Source organism: Rhinoraja longicauda, chromosome 4 (assembly GCF_053455715.1).
Source record: "Rhinoraja longicauda isolate Sanriku21f chromosome 4, sRhiLon1.1, whole genome shotgun sequence".
In the NCBI taxonomy this organism is placed as follows: domain Eukaryota; kingdom Metazoa; phylum Chordata; class Chondrichthyes; order Rajiformes; family Arhynchobatidae; genus Rhinoraja; species Rhinoraja longicauda.
The window spans coordinates 56,124,382-56,143,977 of NC_135956.1; the positions used below are offsets into that span (position 1 = coordinate 56,124,382).

General features: G+C 42.5%; 1 protein-coding gene across 1 annotated transcript in view; it reads right to left on the reverse strand.

Annotated features, from left to right (window-relative positions):
• Positions 1-14,245, reverse strand: part of fer1l6 (fer-1 like family member 6) — a 90,114-nt gene extending 75,869 nt beyond the window's left edge. The window contains exons 1-8 of the mRNA XM_078398434.1: positions 14,180-14,245; positions 13,945-14,076; positions 12,202-12,264; positions 9,516-9,594; positions 4,486-4,645; positions 3,367-3,553; positions 2,135-2,327; positions 675-1,009 (exon numbers count right to left, since the gene is read on the reverse strand). Of these exons, the coding sequence (XP_078254560.1) occupies positions 675-1,009; positions 2,135-2,327; positions 3,367-3,553; positions 4,486-4,645; positions 9,516-9,594; positions 12,202-12,264; positions 13,945-14,076; positions 14,180-14,245 (1,215 nt within the window). The remainder of the gene's footprint in view (positions 1-674; positions 1,010-2,134; positions 2,328-3,366; positions 3,554-4,485; positions 4,646-9,515; positions 9,595-12,201; positions 12,265-13,944; positions 14,077-14,179) is intronic.
• Positions 14,246-19,596: the final 5,351 nt, after the last annotated feature.

The window sequence follows — 19,596 nt, forward strand, 5'->3', positions numbered from 1 at the left end:
TAAAATAATGGCTTTAGAGAATATTGTGAGACAGCCCGTGTACATTTTAACAACTTTCTCACTTTCTCCTGCCCTTTTTAAACTTCAATCATATTAAAGGGTCCAGTGTTCAGAGAATCACCGAGTAGGTGACCTTGACATTGGCCTCCAGGAGGACATCACTATCTGTCCCATTTCTGTACTCCTTCCCTGTAGGTTTGCAACTTCTTTCCAATATTTAAGGAAACAAGTAGTTGCAGGAAAAAGAGATGGCTAAAAAAAAAACACATTTCATTTCCAATTTGGACGAAGTTAGTGAAAATTAATCAATCTTTCTGTGCGGCACATCATTGTGTTGCTTGTGGAGTAAATTCTATGTTTTCTAATAATGGGAAATACTTAAATCTCAATGATTAAGTTGACATGCAATGGATCTTTGATACTTTCAAATATATTTCATATCAGACCACAGTTACAATTGAGCTGCATAAGATCTTGATACTGAAATTGAGAAATAAACTAATTAACCTTCCCACTTTCTTCCCCAAAATTCTGTCTGAAATTGTAATCAACTTTGAGAATAATTAATGGTAATACATTTTAAGGAATAAGCAGAAACCCAAAGCATCCCTTCTCAGTTGGATACACCCTTTTCCCAGGATTAACATGAAAGAAATATTGATTGTAATACAAACCCATGTGCAAGGCTCTACTGATTCCACTTCAACTTCAGTTGAGTTTGTCTTTTCAGAAGAACTGGATAAATTGGGATCTTGCATTGCTGACTTGGAATCTTTTCCCAATTTCAACTCTTTGGGTGCAATCTTCAAATCTTTTGTCGGCTTTGAAAATGTGGTATCCAAAATGCCGGCTGACAGAATCTCCACCGCAATTTCAATCAGGAGACGTCCCCTGAATGACACGCCTTCTCCAAAGCCCTCGTTGAGCTCCTGATTGTCATCCATAAGTGTGTAGTTGCGGGAGGAGCCGTACAGATTGATCCATGCTGGCCCAAACGTGGGCAAAAATCCTTAAAGGGTTTGAAATATTAATGTTTTACTTAGTGTTCTTGTTCTCTGTATTTCATAACCAGCCTCAATGGGGTTCTCCATCTAAATTCTACTCCTTTACATTTTTCACTAATTAATGTAAAGTAAGAGGAGGTTCAATATCCAGACAGTTGTCTGGATCTTATTGCAATTCCTTGGTCAACTTCAAGGAGTCTCACAAGTAATCGATTAATGTTCATTATATTTTTAATCATTCGTTAGAATGAAAGGCTTGCTTAAATCTATTTTATTAGTTCCACTTAATCCCAATGTCCTTCCTCAACTCACAGAAAAAAAAACCAATTTCTAACCCATGCCATTACTTATATTTCTCATCTTAGGATGTAGGAGTTGACCATCGAGTCAATTGTGCCCAATCCCATCAGTTCCATCTGCTCACTTAATTCCCTGTAACCTAGTCTTTCACTATACCCATAAACGTCCTTCAATTTTCTTGCCATCCAACTACATTTAGACTTACTGTAACACTTTTATTCTATTAGCACATCTTTGAGATGTGAGAAGCAACCAGGGCACTCGGCAGAAACTCAAACATTGAAGGGGACAACAAACAAATTCCATCAAAGCAGAGGTCAGGATCAAACCCAGGTCACTGGAACTGTGCAGTAACTGCTGTGGATCAGGATAGCACACCCAAGATTAGTCCTTGCTTTTCCTGCACATCCTCTCCCCCCAGCGTAATAAAACCTTCCAATGATGTGAAAACGGGAAACAGTATCCGGGATCCCCAGTAAAGCTTTATATAACGATATCGGGGTCACTTTCTGGAGCCATACATGTGACACTGAACCCCTCACACCTGAAGCACAGATCTGAAATTCCTCAAACATTTGAGAAAATTCTACTTATTAAATTAAATTGTCAATGAATTGCGATATACTTAAATGTGAATTGAGGACAAAAAGTAGGGTCTTATGAGATAAAGGGGCAAGTAGATTTGAGAGAAAAAGTCCACAAATCGCTGGAAGTTTCAATAAAAATCAAAGTGACACCAGCAGAAGTAGAAAAAGGGCATTCAAAACTGACACATTTTCTTGGAAGGGATCAATTTTTCTGCTCAGAAATGCATTTATTATTTAGTTTACCTTTATCTCCATCCTGATCATTTGATATTTTCCGCAAGTCAATATAATGAGTTCCAATGACAACGTCATTGACATTTCCTTCATCCCACACCTGAATTTTGACTCGACGGCAGAGCGGGGGAAACATTTCCTTGAAAATTATTTGTTCATTCCATACGGGGTCCGCACGGCTTTTCTGCACAGATGTTCGACCCTGAAGACCAGAAGGGAACAGTAGTATTTCCATCATCGGGAGGATGAAATGAAGAAACATTCAAAGAGCAACTCACAACTCAAGGGTCCTCGGAGATTTTTTAATCAGCTGGATTCAGATGCCTGGGTGTGAACTGTACTGCGATCACATTGAGATGATTGCATGAATTCCCTCCGAGGCACTCTCCAACACCTTGTCAGATCATATTTTTCAAATGTATTGAGGAAGTACAGGGAGAAACACATTAAGTGCCTTACAGTAAAGGGCAATTGATCCTCGGGTCATTTCAACAAAAATCAAGGTTTGGGAACTGGAGCATGAGAATTTTTATAATTGGTGCTCAATGGTAGGTGTCAAATTTTGCGCTTTTTAAAAATATTACCCTGGAGAATGTTTTGTGTTGGAAATATTCAGTAGGTCAAGCAGCATTATTGGAGGGAGGAATAGAGCTAGTGGATCAGATCATTGACCTTTCAGCAAGACTGCTGTCCTGTGTTCTGCTCTCACATTTGTGTGGCACAGACGGTCTGCCAGGGTTCAAGTTGGCAGCTCACCAGCACCTACTCAGTGGCAATTAAGAACAGGAAATAAATCCTGGAATTGATGGTCTCCCTATTTACGTTCCTAAACTATAATGTCCTCACTATGTAGGCATTTCTGTTAAACTAAAAGACGGCTCTGCTTTTCACCACCACAGCCCATAGTACATAATTATGAAGAAATGCCTTGCTCTTTTCCAGTGGTTGATTCCAGATCTCAAACCCAGAGGGGCAGAATACATTGCAACCTGCCCATTGGGTTGAATGCATTCAGTGCAGCCTAAACACTCCATTTCCAGCAACCAAACGGGGCTAAAATGCTACAACATGAAAGTCAACCTGCTTTATTGTCTGGCCAACAACTGTTCTGTTCAGGACTAAGTAATAAACTAATGAACCATCTGTCTCCAATAATGTGTTTAAAGTCTTTAATAAGGCAAAGTTCCAGAAAGACACAATGAAGTCGACAAGAAATAGAGAAATAATTTTAAAGGAAATACCCTTTGACCAAAAAAGGTGATTGTGACATAAGGGTCCACGAAATCCTTGTTGTCTCCCATGAATGCTTTTGTTACATTTGCCACAAGGCTCGAGTTCATCTTCGGCAGTCCCTGGGCTTTGTAAATTTTGACAAAAAAGCGTGCCCACGGCCTCTCTGTTGGAAACCCCACTGGATTGAGAATGTTCCTATTACAGATCAAAAATTACACTGTAAATGTAAATTTACATTTAACTTTTATTTTTCCTTTAATAAATTTCGAACAACAAATTTCAAATTAAAAACTGTTAAAAAACAATGGTTGTTTGGATCTTCAAAACCACTGAACCAGCATTTACCAATGCAAGTAGAATATTTAGTTCCTCTTTTCCTGGTGGAAGTTTGCCAGTTTGTTGGAGATCTATGACAATTACCAAGCAGGGCCAACCTGTTATAGTTTTAACCCAAACTATCACTGATAAACTGAGCACCTTGCCACACCTTTTGGTGTTTAATCCCTCGCACAATGCCAGCAGGTAATCTTGGCACAAGTACCAGTGAAGAGGGTGGGGGGATTTCAGGGCCAATCAGTCTCAATGATGGGAGGTGGTGGGGAAGCGAGCAGAATTGAGAAGTTTAATGAACCATAATTAAAGGAGATCTGAGGGGTATGTTTTTCACACTCCAAAGACGTACAGGTACAGTATGTAGGTTAATTTGGCTTCAGTAAAGATGGTAAATTGCCCCTAGTGTGTAGGATAATGCTAGTGTACGGGGATCACTGGTGCGTGCGGACTTGTTAGGCTGAAGAGCCTGTTTCTGCACAGTCTCTCTAAACTGAACTAAACTAAATTTGCAGTTGTTTGGATTCCACATCCTGTCTCTTTTCTTCACCTATACCTGATCGGACTTTAGTTAGTTTAAGCACTCCAGACTTCCAACCTATCACAACTTTTATCCTGTACTGACCTTCTCGTTACCCTTCCCTCAATGCTTATCGCCTTTGCAACACAAAGCATTAATTTTACTTCTTGCTCCACAGATGCTGCCTCATTGTGACCATTCCCAACATTTTCTATTATTACAATGGAATATTTTTTGTTCAGTTTGCTCAGAAGGTAAAACAAGAGCATCTTCATACATTTCAACTTCTTCCTCGGCTCCCTGACTGGTTTTCTGAAACATTTGGATTCCGTCGCCTTTCCCAGTCACAGAAATGTCACATTTAAGGTAACCTTTCACCCCTGTCTTAATATCACTGGGATTAATAAGAGGTGCCCACTTTTTGCTGAAAAGATGACCTGCAGAATAACAAGAGAAAATGTTAGAAACATAGAAACATAGAAAATAAGTGCAGGAGGAGGCCATTTGGCCCTTTGAGCCAGCACCACCATTCATTGTGATCATGGCTGATCATCCACAATCAGTAACCTGTGCCTACCTTCTCCCCCATATCCCTTGATTCCACTAGCCCCTAGAGCTCTAGGAGCTCTGTTGAACCAGAAAGATCACTCAAATGCAATTTTTAAATCGTAGATAACTACTCAAAGGTACTTGCATTTATATAGCAGCTTTTACAATCTCAGGATGCCCTAAGTAGTTTACAATGTTGCAAGGTGACTGTCAAGTTGTGACAGCGAGTTTCCACAATGTAAACATTACCGGTTTGCTAACAATCACTGGGAGATATTCTTGAGATTATTATTAAATTATTAAAGATTATTTTCATGTTTTCCTTCAAAATGGTAGGCACAGCTGAAGTGTTGAATCCAAAAGATGAAACTCTAAGCGAGCAGCTCCTCAGCACAGTCTAGGAGAGTCTGCCTGAACACTTCCCGTGGAAACCGCTACTTTCTGACTCAAACAAAAGTGTTGTCAACTGAGCCACAGTTGGCTCCAAGTCTGAATGACGTGAGTCTAAATCAGAGTCTGTTGGAATTGCTATGCTTTCCATGGTGACCCTGGTTCAATGCTGACTTCAAATGCTGACCGTGTACAGTTAGCATGCTCTAACTGTGACTGCAAGGCATTCCCTCAGGGGCTTCACATCCCAAAGATATGTTGGTAGATTAATTAACTGCTGTAAGTTACCCTGGTGTAGGTGGGTGGCAGAGAATCAGGAGGGATTAATGGGGGCATGTGAGAAAGTACAGATTACAGCAAAATAACACTATTGAGGGGAATGTTCTGAGAGCCATCATTGACTTGATGGGCCAAATGACCGCCTTTCACTTTTAGAATAAGACTGTTCTTAATAAGTTTTGTATAACAAAGATTTTATAGGGCTATGGCAAATGATGAGGAATTGGTCATCAGTGTTATTAAAGTGGCTCTTGTAAGATTTAAAACACATTTTAGGAATTGAACTTTAGGTAGGTTCACAGCAACAGAGGGTCAGAATAATGTGTTCCAAGAATTAATCAGTTCCGGCTCCCCTGCGAGACTGGAAAAAAACATTGCATTTTCTGAATTTAAGTGGGACAATATCCTTCAAAAGGCAATCTTTTCAATTTTACAAATATAAATTGATCTTTCCAAGAGAAGGATAAACCACAGGATAAGGCTACCAAGTAAAATCTGCCATCATGGGCATTAGTGTTATTTATTTTTTGTCAAGTTCTTTGGATGTGGATGGCTTAACTTTATGATGGGAATTATGCAGCCTAATGGGCCAAGAAAATAAACATTGCTCGATAACATTCCACAAGCAAGATAGCGAAGTTTCCATGGCCAAACAGATGTAGTGCAATAACGGAACCCCATCAGACTTTATCATGCCAGACAGCCGGCCAAACCTAGCACCACGCAACAAGAAACATGTACATAAGTCACAGCACATAGAAACATAGAAACATAGAAACAAAGGTACAGGAGCAGGCCATTTGGCCCTTTGAGCTGATCACCCAAAATCAGTTCTCCGTTCCTGCTTCCTCCCCATATCCCTTGATTCCTTTAGCCCTGAGCTATATCTAACTCTCTCTTGAAAACATCCAGTGAATTGGCCTCCACTGCCTTCAGTGGCAGAGAATTCCACAGATTCACAACTCTCTGGGTGAAGACGTTTTTCCTCATCTCAGTCCTAAATGGCCTACCCCTTATTCTTAAACTGTGACTCCCCCAACATCGGGAACATATATCCTGCATTTGGCCTGTCCAATCCTTTAAGAATTTTATATATTTCTATAAGATCCCCTCTCATCCTTCTAAATTCTAGTGAATACAAGCCCAGTCGACCCATTCTTTCATCATATGTCAGTCCCGCCATCCCGAAAATTAACCTGGTGAACCTATGCTGCACTCCTTCAATAGCAATAATGTCCTTCCTCAAATTAGGAGACCAAAACTGCACACAATACTCCAGGTGCGGCCTCACCAGGGCCCTGTACAACCTCAGAAGGACCTCCCTGCTCCTAAACTTAAATGCTCTCTCAAAGAAGGCCAACATGCCATTAGCCTTCTTCACTGCCTGCTGTACCTGCATACTTATTTTCAGTGACTGATATACAAGCACACCCAGGCCTCGTTGCACCTCCCCTTTTCCCAAATCTGACACCATTCAGATAATAATCTGCCTTCCTGTTCTTGCTACTAAAGCGGATAACCTCACATTTATCCAAATTATACTGCATCTGCCATGCATCTGCCCACTCACCCAATCTATCTAAGTCACCCTGCAGCCTCATAGCATCCTCATTGCAGCACACACTGCCACCCAGCTTTGTGTCATCTGCAAACTTGAAGATGTTACATTTAATTCCCTCTTCTAAATCGTTAATCTATATTTTAAACAACTGGGGTCCCAGCACCGAGCCTTGCGGCACTCTACTAGTCACTGCCTGCCATTCTGAAAAGGACCCGTTAATTCCTACTCTTTGCTTCCTGTCTGTGAACCAGTTCTCTATCCATGTCAGTACCCTACCCCCAATACCTTGTGCTCTAATTTCACACACTATCTCTTGTGTAGAACCTTGTCAAAGGCTTTTTGAAAGTCCAGATACACCACATCCACTGGCTTTCCCTTATCCATTCTACTTGTTACACCCTCAAATAATTCCAGAAGATTAGTCAAGCATGATTATCCCTTCCTAAATCCATGCTGACTTTGACCAATCTCGTCAGTGTTTTCCATATGCGCTGCTATAACATCTTTAATAATCGACTCAAGCATCTTTCCCACTACCGATGTGAGGCTAACTGGTCTATAATTTCCTGTTTTCTCTCTCCCTCCTTTTTTTAAAAGTGGAGTTACATTGGCTACCCTCCAGTCTACAGGAACTGGTCCAGAGTCAAGAGAACATTGGAAAATGATCACCAATGCATCCATGATTTCTAGGGCCACCTCCTTGAGGACTGGGATGCAGACCATCAGTCCCTGGGGATATATCTGCCTTCAGTCCCAACAGTTTACCTAACACCATTTCCTGACTAATGTGGATAACATGAATGACAATGTGCTTATCGTAAGTTGTTAATTGATAAGTGACATTTCCTAGTCGTTTTTTTTAATTTCCCAAGATCAAGGAATTACTTATTCACTAATTAACTTAGTTTCTTATTTTCCTAGACAGTTCCTCACATTTGTCTGGCTTCCACTCTGGTTCTGTGAGACCTTCCTCCTGAATCAGCAATCAGGCAAGACGCCAGGTAAGGATTAACAATAACTTTAATGCAGCATCAGAACATCCACTCTCTTCAGTCTCCCGCATGAGTAAACTCTCACCCCTTCAGGCAAACCCCATAGCACCAGACCCCACTACAGCCCTGTCCACTCAGTGCCGAGGGGGATGACCCAGGGAGTGGCCTAACCCCCGGGCACCACCACATTATTGAGATAAATCCTTCTGTTGGCCTTATCATTACCAAGACATCATTGGCCAGGAGTTCCAGCCATCACTTGAACTCCTGCTTATTTTCTAGGCTGGGACGATGAATCTGGGTGCCACTAAGGAAGATGCTTACTCTTAATAGGAAGCAAACCTAAACAGTGGCAAGATCGGCACCTTGGCCGCGAGACAGAAGAGAAGAAATAAAAGGGCCAGAAGAACCCAAAATATTTGATTTTTAAATCCTGTTAAAAGATCTGACTGAGCCAAAGGGCATTAAAAGGAAGAAACTCTCCTCTAAAAGACATGGGCAGATACAGGACTTAAAAATCACTGATTGGTCATTATTTATATTGACTATCACTCTCACAACTGTCCCAGAATGACAGAGAAACCGATTAGACAAGGCCCTTTTTCCCTACCATTCATGGGAATGCTTTTCCCCGGGAGGGAGGACACAGCATTACATTTGCAAATCAAAGTGGAGATACAGTGAGTTGGTCCTTCATTTACACACTGGTAATTTTACTTCATTTATCATGCTAATTTCAAGTAATAATATTGAGGAAAACATTGTCTTTCATCTAATTGTTGCATGTTTGCCTATGTAAACATCATAGAAAAGACAAAATTCACAGCAGGTTAAACTACATTATGTGAATAAATATAGATAAATGTAATTGTATTTTTCTTCATAAATTCCACTAGGTAATCCGAAAGATATTGCCGAGTTTACTGTTTCTTCAACAAATCCTAGCCCAATGAGATGAATCCAACCATGGAATTAAGGCGTTGCATTGAAAACAAGAGGCAAATTATTCCATTGCAACATAGAAACCAACATCTTAGAAGGAATCAAAGAGCTTGAAAATGCAGAAAGATGAGATGGTGGGTGAAAGTATATGGTGAGCTTTGATTACAATATTTGAGGCAAAATGCCAAGAAAAAGTTTTTTTTTAAAGAAAGCCAAGTCTTACAATAAACTTACATTTAATTAACTAATTTATAACATTTAAAATGATCTATTTTACTGATTCTAATTTTAAATACACCACTTCAAAATTCTGAAGAAATAATGAAATACATTATGGAAAAACTTAGAAACATTAATACTGAATGTAATACAGAAAATAAAATTCTCCTGGACCTGGCACTAGATTAAACCACAGAGTAGACTTTGAAACATCAGGTGAGCCAAACATGATCTCAGTCTCGAACCAACCCAAATTTACTCCAGGTGTGTGGTGCAATGCATCCATGTTTCCAACATTTTAAGGAATTCAGGTGCTCAGAGACAAACCAATGGACACCTTGTAGTTTATGTTGAGCCAATAGCCATTGTACCTACCTGGTTCATTGTAAACTGTTCCAACATCCAGTTTAAAAGCTCCAATCAGCGTTCCACGGATCAATTTGGAATGCCAGACCTGCAGGATTGGACCAGTGTTGAGAGCAATAGTACATGGATGCAAAGGTTCACTGAAAATCTCCACATTTCCTAATGAATATTAAGATAAAAATGGGACAAACTCGCCTGTAAATAATAATATAATAAAAGGGAAATGCAGATGTTGGTTTATACCAGAGATAGACACAAAATGCTGGAGTAACTCAACGGGTCAGGCAGTATCTCTGGAGAAAATGAATAGGTGAAGTTTCGGTTCAGGGCCTTTCTTCAGATGGTAAATAATAGCCTTTAAATAAAATATACAAATCAGAAAAGGGGGTGTCTCGGGTGCATGATGAAGATGAAACTAACAAGAGTTTGATCTAGGAGATGTACAGGTGAACATGTAGAGGTTATCGAGGGAGTTTTCTTCCTCCAGTTGAGGGGGTGACAGTCTGGGCTGGGGGTTATACAAAGCTGCCTTGTGACAATCTTCTGGCCCTCAAGGTGAGCAGAAATATTCAGTTCCAAATAGGTTTTCCCACAGAACGTTAGAGGAAAGTTATTGGTTCAAATCCTGATAACATTGTCAATGTGATTAGCATATGTTAGAGATGGGATCTCATTTTTTAAATCACACCAACACTTAACCCTATCCCACCACACAAACATCTCATCCCATTCCCATCCCCATCCACTCCACCACCAAAAACCCATCTCACCCCACCAACACCTCATCTCATCCCCATCCACTTCACCACCACCTCACCCCCATCTCACTCCATCACCATTCAACCCATCCCATTCCACCACCATTCAATCAATCTGACCATGACCTCACCTCATCCAACCCCACCACCACCTCACCCCACAAATAGGCTTCCTCCAAATCTGTTTTTTTAGTTGAAGGAGAAATAGTTTCTGCATAGGAAAGAACTGCAGAAACTGGTTTAAATTGATGACGACACAAAATCCTGGGGTAACTCAGCGGGACAGGCAGCATCTCTGGAGAGAAGGAATGCATGACGTTTCCAGTCAAACTGTCAAACCAGTTTGACAGACTGGTTTCTGTCAAAGAACTGGTTTCTGTCAGAAATAGATTCTGTCAGAATACAGACCAGGAAACCAAAACATTTCTACTTCAATCATAGGTTTGTACTAAGTAAGCTTAACCTTAAAAGAGTTTGCAGTGAGAAAAATATCATATTTTTAAACTAAAATTCAGTTCAAAAATGGATGTATGCTGATAAGAATCAATCAAGCACTTGATGACATCCTGAAGAACCAGCAACTCTAAAAGAACAACAGACTCGAAGCAAAGTTATTAGCTAATTGCAACAGAAAATAGTCATTCTTGGCCTGAGCATCTTGACATCATGTTTGTTAAGGAGGTGTCCAAAATACTTCTACTATTCCCCACCACAGAGTGTTCAGATCTACAGCACTAGAATGACTTATAGCTCTTTTAAAGAGAGCTTTGTGTTGGCCATAATATAGAGCGTGAGTCATACAGTAAGGAAACAACCTGTCCGCCCCCGATGTCCATGACAGCTATCAAGTACCTATCAAGTTATCCAGCACCTACCTATGCCATGTGTTAAAGGTGTTGTTCTGAGACCCCCTGCCTTCACCAACCCCTCTCGCAATGCATTGCAGATTCAAACTGAAAATATTGTTCCTCCTGTCCTGTCTAAATAGCCTACCTCTTACCCTAAACATGTAGCATCCATTGTAGACACAACCGCTAAGGGAAATGTTTCTTGCTACTTACACTATCGATGCCCTCTTAATTTTATATGGTTCAATCAGGTCTCCCTTTAGTCTCCCCCGCTCCTTACGAAACAGACCCAGCCTATACAGCCTCATGTTTGAAATGATCCATCTCAAGAAACACCTTGACGAATCTCCCCTCCAGTCCAATCACATCCTTTATCAACTATGGTGATTCCTAGCATCCCAAGGTATCACAAAATCCTGGAGTAACTCAGCAGGTCAGGCCGCATCGAGGAGAGAGGGAATGGGTGACGTTTCGTGTCGAGACCCTTCTTCAGACTGATGTCAGGGGGGCGGGACAAAGAAAGGACATAACCTATAGAGAGGAGGATGATGGCAAAACTAACATCGCTGCTGAGTTGAGCTGCTCAGTCACTGCTGAGTCGCTGCTTAGTCGTGACTAACACCACCTGCACTGAGTCGAGGGGGCAACCCAGGACAGAGCTGGCCTTCCTGACCAGGGGGAGGGGGGAGGGGGAGGAGGGGGGAGGGGGGGGAGAGGGGAGGGGGGGGGGGAGGAGAGGGTGCTGTACCAAAGCAGAAGTTTGAGCCTAACGGGTCCACTTTTATTTTATATCCTGTGCTTTTGGCCACACTGAATAATGTAAGACTGATTATTTGAATTGGCATTTGTTTTTATATATTCATGGGCTTCAATAGAGATAATAATTGGGTGTGTGTATAAAAAGGTGAACCTTGCTACCATATCTTTTACTCAGTTTAATGACAATGAGCACATTTCTACTTTTGAATGGTCAACCTTTTCCGAAATGTTAATGATATTCATTATTAACATTCATTAAATATTAATGAAAACAATTTGATCATCTTTAAAATGCAATTTAAAATTGTGTTTAAGAATATGATTTCTCACCGAAAGTTTAATGATTCTGTCAAACAGTATCTCTGCTGGACCAATGTAATCAAAGACAAAGTACTGCAACAAAAGAATAAAAAATAAAGGTTTACAAAGGTCCACTGAACAGTCCACAGCAACACAGAGACAGAAGAATCACAAGTGTTGCTGGGTATTAATCAATAATAATAATAACACATCAAGCACCAGAGGAAGAAGCTTCAATGAACTTAATTTAAGGAAGTTACATTATTAGGTTTGAATCTTCCTTTTCATAAAAATGTACACTTCTAAAAAGATGCAGAAACGTTTGCAATGTGATGAAAGTGATGGCACATTTCACTCTGTTGTCAATCCTTGGAAATGACAATCTATCGAAATGACTTCAATAGGTTTTCATTGCATCACTTAAAAGTGCACAAGGGGTAAATTTTACTTTGTATACTAAAAGGTTAAATCAACAATGACTGAAACAGCAAAAGAAATTGCAATTTACACGTGTCCAAATGTAGCTAATTTCTATTTGGAGTGATCTATGTGATTGTAGACTTTTTCTATAAAATGAAACTAAGTTCAGCCATAAATTTTGTGAGAATGATTTTCTTCTGTCCCTTCTGTACCTTATTCTTGGCAAAGGACATGGGATGGGACAAAGGACATATCACAACATGGGTCTGATGGATAGCCCACGTCCTTCGCAGTATTAGTCGGTCGCTATGAGGAGCAGGATTTTCCAGAGGTTCCTCGGCAATATCCTTTCTCTATCCCTGTGGGAGAAGTCCTATTCTCCACTGACAAATCCCCACAGTCAGGGAATGAGTCAACATGCAAAACTGCTCCAGAGAAAATCCAATGTCTTCCATTCTGAGCAAATTGCCTGAGAGTCCTCAGATAGATGCAGCATATTTAGGATTCCTAGATAGAGAGGTCTGTCGCGGGTATGGTCGGTTCAGCCCGGAATAAGACTAGACGCTAAGTTAATCCAGTCAGGAAGGCTTTATTTAGACGGCAAACCACGAACACCAAAGTTCTCCCTCTCCTCTCTCTCCCTCAAGACCGCACATCCAGAGGCCCGGTCAGTCACCTGACCCTGCCAGTCTCAGTGCCGAGGGTTCGCTCAGGGAGTGGCCTAATTCTCAGGTGGCGCCACAGGTCAGAGGATTTATGGCTTGCATTTCCAGGTCTCCCCATATGGTGCAAACTGGGTGGCAGCTAAATAAAAATAAAGTGCAAAGACATAGCGCCATCGCCATTTTGACTGGGACCCTCAGAGTAGGCTCAAGCGGCTGCCTGAACTGGATGGCTAGCCAGTGACTCAATTTAACTTGAGATACAGTGACATTAACTGCAAACTCATTTGGAACATAGCTAGATGTGCTTAAAGCTACACATACTCTGCCAACTGTTAGCCTGTGGCTGGACAAACTCTCCTGACACCCATAGGCCTGAGGTTTCCTCTGAGCTGAGAAGCCCAGACTTCTGCCTCTCTGGCTCATACCCTCACCTACAGTGTCAGGTCCCCAACAAATACTCATCAGGCTGCTACTGTGCAGCTCTGCGTCCAGCAGACTGCTTGTTTAACCCTCCTGCTGGTACCAACCAGCAGACAACCAGCTCGCCAGAACATGCACATTCAGAATGACATTTTCGGAATAACCAATTTTACTTTGGGAATTCATTTGATCTTTTCAAAACTAACATCTAAATATCAGCATGCCGAACCATCACCCATTAATGACACAAGAGATTCGCTACATTTACCTCATTGTAAAAAGGGAAATTTGTTCCTTCTTTCACTGTTGTTTGTTTTTTCTCATCTCCAACTTCAATTATCACCATAGGGTCGATATTTTCCCCAGCTAACTGTCGTCCCTCAGTGATTGTAATGGCAATCTGTCAGACACATGAAACAACAATTCTCTGGAGAATAGTTTTCAAGTCATATGTCACCAATATTAGTTGATTGACCGAATACCTTTGCAGTAAATGTTCTTACCTGATAGTGTTGAGACCTGCTTTCAGTTGATTGTATTTTGGACACTGGTTTTGATCTGTACAACATAGTTTGTTAAAGATGTGTGATTCAAATATTTATGGTTTCGAATTTCATAAATACAATTATTTAATGAACTCTATACTTAACACCTGTCCTCTTAAATTTAAAAAGAATTATTGGGAAAAAATAGCTTAATGGTCTATTTGGTTTGATAACAGCTAAAATGTTTTCAAACTTTTCACCAGATGACCTGAAACATTAATTTGGTTTCTCTCTCCTCAGATGCTGCCTGATCTGCTGAATATTTATTTCTGATTTTATTTGGAGATATTAGGAGAGGAAGCCAAAAGGTTGATCAAAAGGCAGGATTTCAGGAGTACCTTAAAGCTGTGGTAGAGACATGGATAGTTTAGAGCTTTGGGGTAGATAGCTATAGACTTGGCTGTCGGTGTGAAGAAATTTAATTGAGCAAGGAACAAGAGGCCAGATTCGGAGGGGGACAGTGATTTGGAGAGCGTTTGGACTTGAAAAGGTTGTAGAAACAGAGAGCCTCAAGCACATGGAAGGAGAGTTAAGCCCATGAAGGGAGAGTTAAGAACATGGAACGAGAGTCAAGTCTCTGGAGAAAGAGTCAAGTCCATGGAGGGTGAGTTATGTCCTAGGAGAAGGAATCAAGTCAATGCAATGAAAGTTAAGTCCACAAAGGTTCAGTTAAGTCGATTCCAAGGAGGAAGAGTCTGTTGAGGAATCTGTTGAAGAATATGAAAACAAATATGGGAATTTTTAAATCCAGGCTTTGCCATATTAAAAGACAACATAGGATGTTAAGTACAGGAGTGGGTAAAAAGGATTTGGTGTAAATGGGATTACAAGTAACAGATATTTGGATGTTGATGTTAATGCAGAGTAGATGCTGGGAGGCTGAATATTATGATGTTGGAATAGGCAAGTAGAGAGGCATTAAAGGAATGTTGTGGGTTTCACTACCCATGTGAGCTGGGTAGTGGACAGGTGATGTAATTGAGGTAAACAGCCAATCTTACCGTGCCTGCTACCTTATCTCTGAATTAAATAGGTCACAGCAGTTAATAACATTTATTTCAGCCACAGATTCTGCAATAAGTTCTGCAGTTTCTGAAATGTGAATGGAAAATTTATCCAATGGCTCTTATTGTCCGATGGGAATCACGCACCTTTTCCTGTGGGAAATATTACTGCTGAAACTGCTGGATAGAATGTCAATACTGGCTCCATAAGCATCTGTACCAGCGATTTCTGGGCTGCACGGCTGAGTGTCAAAGTCATCTTGTTCATCTGGGAATCAATCATAGTGAAAGAACTGATAACTAGTGGTTTCAAATTCTTAATTTATCATTTTTGAGACGCAGGGAAATGACTAACTCATGCTGGAGAATGGGTGGTGTTACTGTTTCTATAGCCTTTCGTACCACTAAGTTCTCTGAGGTAAGTATTGTATATTTCAGGTACTCAGCTGTCATTTATTATTCCCAACTTCAAAAGATTATCCTAGATTGAATTTCTCTGTTTACCAGCAGCCAATTCTCATGACCTCCATAAAAGGAAATGGCAAATTACAGGCATTGGCTTTGCGCTATTAATTCACTACAAATCATATAGAAATTCTCCATATAATGAAGCAACATCATCTGACACACTCCCACTCTCAGCTAGTAATAGGCAAAATAGCGCAGCTGGTAGAGCTGCTGCCTCACAGAGCCAGAGATTTGGGTTTGACCTGGCCTCGGGTGCTTCTGTGTGGAGTTTGAACATTCTCCCTATGACTGCATGGGTTTCCTCTGGGTGCTCCAGTTTCCTCCCATGTCCCGAAGGCATGTGGGTAAGTAGGTTATTTGGCACTGTAAATTGCCTCTGATGTGGAGGGAATGGTTGCGAAAGAGGGATAACATAGAACTAGGGTGACCACGTGATAGATGATCGGCATGGACTCGTTGAGCTGAAGGGCCTGTTTTCATGTTATATCTTCCAGTCGATCAATCATATTATGATCAATTCTGATGCAACCATCCAATCAACTCATGTAAATGTGAATAATGAATGCGTTCCAACACAGAGTCTCGGACCTGCTATATTAATTGTTTCTCTCTCTCTACAGATGCTGCCTGAGTTGTTAATTTTATTCTTTTGCAAAATTGAAAATATAAACTTAGTGTTAATTTTTAATGACAAACTGTGGGTCGCAGAGTAGTGCAGCCAGTAGCGCTGCTGACCGAAACTTGGGTTCAATCCTGACCACAGGTGCTGTTTGTGTTTGTATGTTCTCCATGTTTCCTTAGGGATCTCCACCTTCCTCCCACATCACAAAGAATGATGGGTTTGGAGGTTAATTAGAAACTGCAAATTGCCTCTGGTGTGTAGCTGAGTGGTAGAATCTGCTGGTGGTTGATGAAAATGTAGGGAGAATAAAAACAGTGGGAATAATGTAAAATTAATTCACGTGAATGCGTGATTGATGGTTTGTTCGGACTTAATGAGCTGAAGAGTCTCCTTCAGTTGGTACCTCTACATGATGATGACTCAAAAGAATAATATTACATGGTGCATTGCAAAATTATTTCCAAAATCTGCTGTTGTGTTGATTGCATTGGAAAATATTTTCTGCTCATGTGAATGTCAGGAATTTGCTGGTCCCAGCTCTGGTTATGTGGCTGCATTTTGCTGCCCTTCAAATTCTCCCTGTATTTGAATCTTCCTGTAAAGCAATTCTATAAATTGACAGAATTACTGCAGCCAAGTATACGTCAGGAAAGGACGTTAGTCTTTCATTGTTATATAAGAAAATAACTGCAGATGCTGGTAGTCTTTCATTGTTGCTGGGTCAGGGTCCTGGAATCCCCTCCCCAGCAGCACCATGGAAGACCTTTCAACAGACGGACAGCAGCAATTCAAGCTAGTATCACACCATTACCTCATCGGGGGAATTAGGGACGGGCAATAGATGATGCCCCTCTCAGTAACACCCAGATCCCAAAAAGTAAATATATCCAATTACAACCAACAAACACCTTCAAAGAGTCAGTATAAGAAAATAACTGCAGATGCTGGTACAAATCGATTTATTTACAAAATGCTGGAGTAACTCAGCAGGTCAGGCAGCATCTCGGGAGAGAAGGAATGGGTGACGTTTCGGGTCGAGACCCTTCTTCAGACTGATGTCAGGGGGGCGGGACAAAGGAAGGATATAGGTGGAGACAGGAAGATGGAGGGAGATCTGGGAAGGAGGAGGGGAAGGGAGGGACAGAGGAACTATCTAAAGTTGGAGAAGTCGATGTTCATACCACTGGGCTGCAAACTGCCCAGGCGAAATATGAGGTGCTGTTCCTCCAATTTCCGGTGGGTCTCACTATGGCACTGGAGGAGGCCCATGACAGAAAGGTCAGACTGGGAATGGGAGGGGGAGTTGAAGTGCTCGGCCACCGGGAGACCAGTTTGGCCAACGCGGACCGACCCCAGGTGTTCAGCGAAGCGATCGCCGAGCCTGCGCTTGGTTTCGCCGATGTAAATAAGTTGACATCTAGAGCAGCGGATACAATAGATGAGGTTGGAGGAGGTGCAGGTGAACCTTTGTCTCACCTGGAAAGACTGTTTGGGTCCTTGGATGGAGTTGAGGGGGGAGGTAAAGGGACAGGTGTTGCATCTCGTGCGGTTGCAGGGGAAAGTGCCCGGGGTTGGGGTGGTTTGGGTAGGAAGGGACGAGTGGACCAGGGAGTTACGGATGGAACGGTCTCTGCGGAACGCAGAGAGGGGAGGGGATGGGAAGATATGGCCAGTAGTGGGGTCCCGTTGTAGGTGACGGAAATGTTGGTGGATGATATGTTGGATCCGCTGGCTGGTGGGGTGGAAGGTGAGAACGAGGGGTATTCTGTCCTTGTTGCGAGTGGGGGGAGGGGGAGCAAGAGCGGAGCTGCGGGATGTAGAAGAGACCCTAGTGAGAGCCTCATCTATAATGGAGGAGGGGAATCCCCGTTTCTTGAAGAACAAGGACATCTCGGAAGCCCTAGTGTGAAACACCTCATCCCGGGCGCAGATGTGGCGTAGACGGAGGAATTGGGAGTAGGGGATAGACTTTTTGCAGGGGACCGGGTGGGAAGAAGTGTAGTCCAGATAGCTGTGCGAGTCAGTGGGTTTATAGTAAATGTCCGTCATTAGTCTGTCTCCTGTGATGGAGATGGTGAGGTCCAGAAACGGGAGGGAGATGTCAGAGATGGTCCAGGTATATTTAAGGGCAGGATGGAAATTGAAGGTGAAGTGTATGAAGTCAGTGAGTTCTGCATGGGTACAAGATGTAGCACCAATGCAGTCGTCGATGTAGCGGAGGTAGAGTTCGGGGATGGGGCCAGTGTACGTCTGGAACAGGGATTGTTCGACGTACCCGACAAAGAGGCAGGCGTAGCTAGGGCCCATGCGAGTGCCCATAGCTACGCCTCTGGTTTGGAGGAAGTGGGAGGAGTCAAAGGAGAAGTTGTTGAGGGTAAGAACCAGCTCTGCTAGGCGGAGGAGAGTGTTGGTAGATGGGGATTGGCTGGTTCTACGGTCGAGGAAGAAACGGAGGGCTTCGAGACCATCCTTGTGGGGGATGGAAGTGTAGAGTGACTGGACATCCATGGTAAAGATGAGGGAGTGGGGGCCTGGGAACCAAAAGTTATTGAGGAGATGGAGAGCGTGTGAGGTGTCTTGGATGTAGGTGGGGAGGGATTTAACCAGGGGGGATAGGATGGAGTCGAGGTAGGTGGAGATAAGTTCGGTGGGGCATGAGCAGGCAGAGACAATGGGTCTGCCGGGACAGTTCTGCTTGTGGATTTTGGGTAGGAGGTAGAATCGGGCCGTGCGGGGCTGGGGAACTATGAGTTTGGAGGCACTGGGGGGTAGATCGCCGGAGATGATGAGGTCCGTGATGGTGCTGCTGATTAAGGTCTGGTGTTTATCGGTGGGGTCATGGTCCAGGGATAGGTAGGAAGAGGCGTCTGAGAGTTGTCGTCTGGCCTCGGTCCGGTAGAGGTCAGCACACCAGACTACCACAGCACCTCCCTTGTCAGCGGGTTTGATGATTAGGTCCGGGTTGTTGCGGAGTGAATGGAGGGCTGCACGTTCAGGAGGGGAGAGGTTGGTGTTAGTCAGGGGAGTGGAGAATTTGAGGCGGTTAATGTCACGCCGGCAGTTGGAGATAAAAAGTTCTAGTGAGGGTAGTTGGCCAAACGGGGGGGTCCAAGAGGAGGGGGTCCATTGGAGACGGGCGAAGGGGTCATCAGTGGGGGGTGAGGACTCCTTCCCATGGAAAAAGGCTCGGAGGCGGAGGCGGCGGAAGAAAAGCTCCACGTCATGGCGGACGCGGAACTCGTTGATGTGGGGGCGGAGGGGAACAAAGGTAAGGCCTCTTC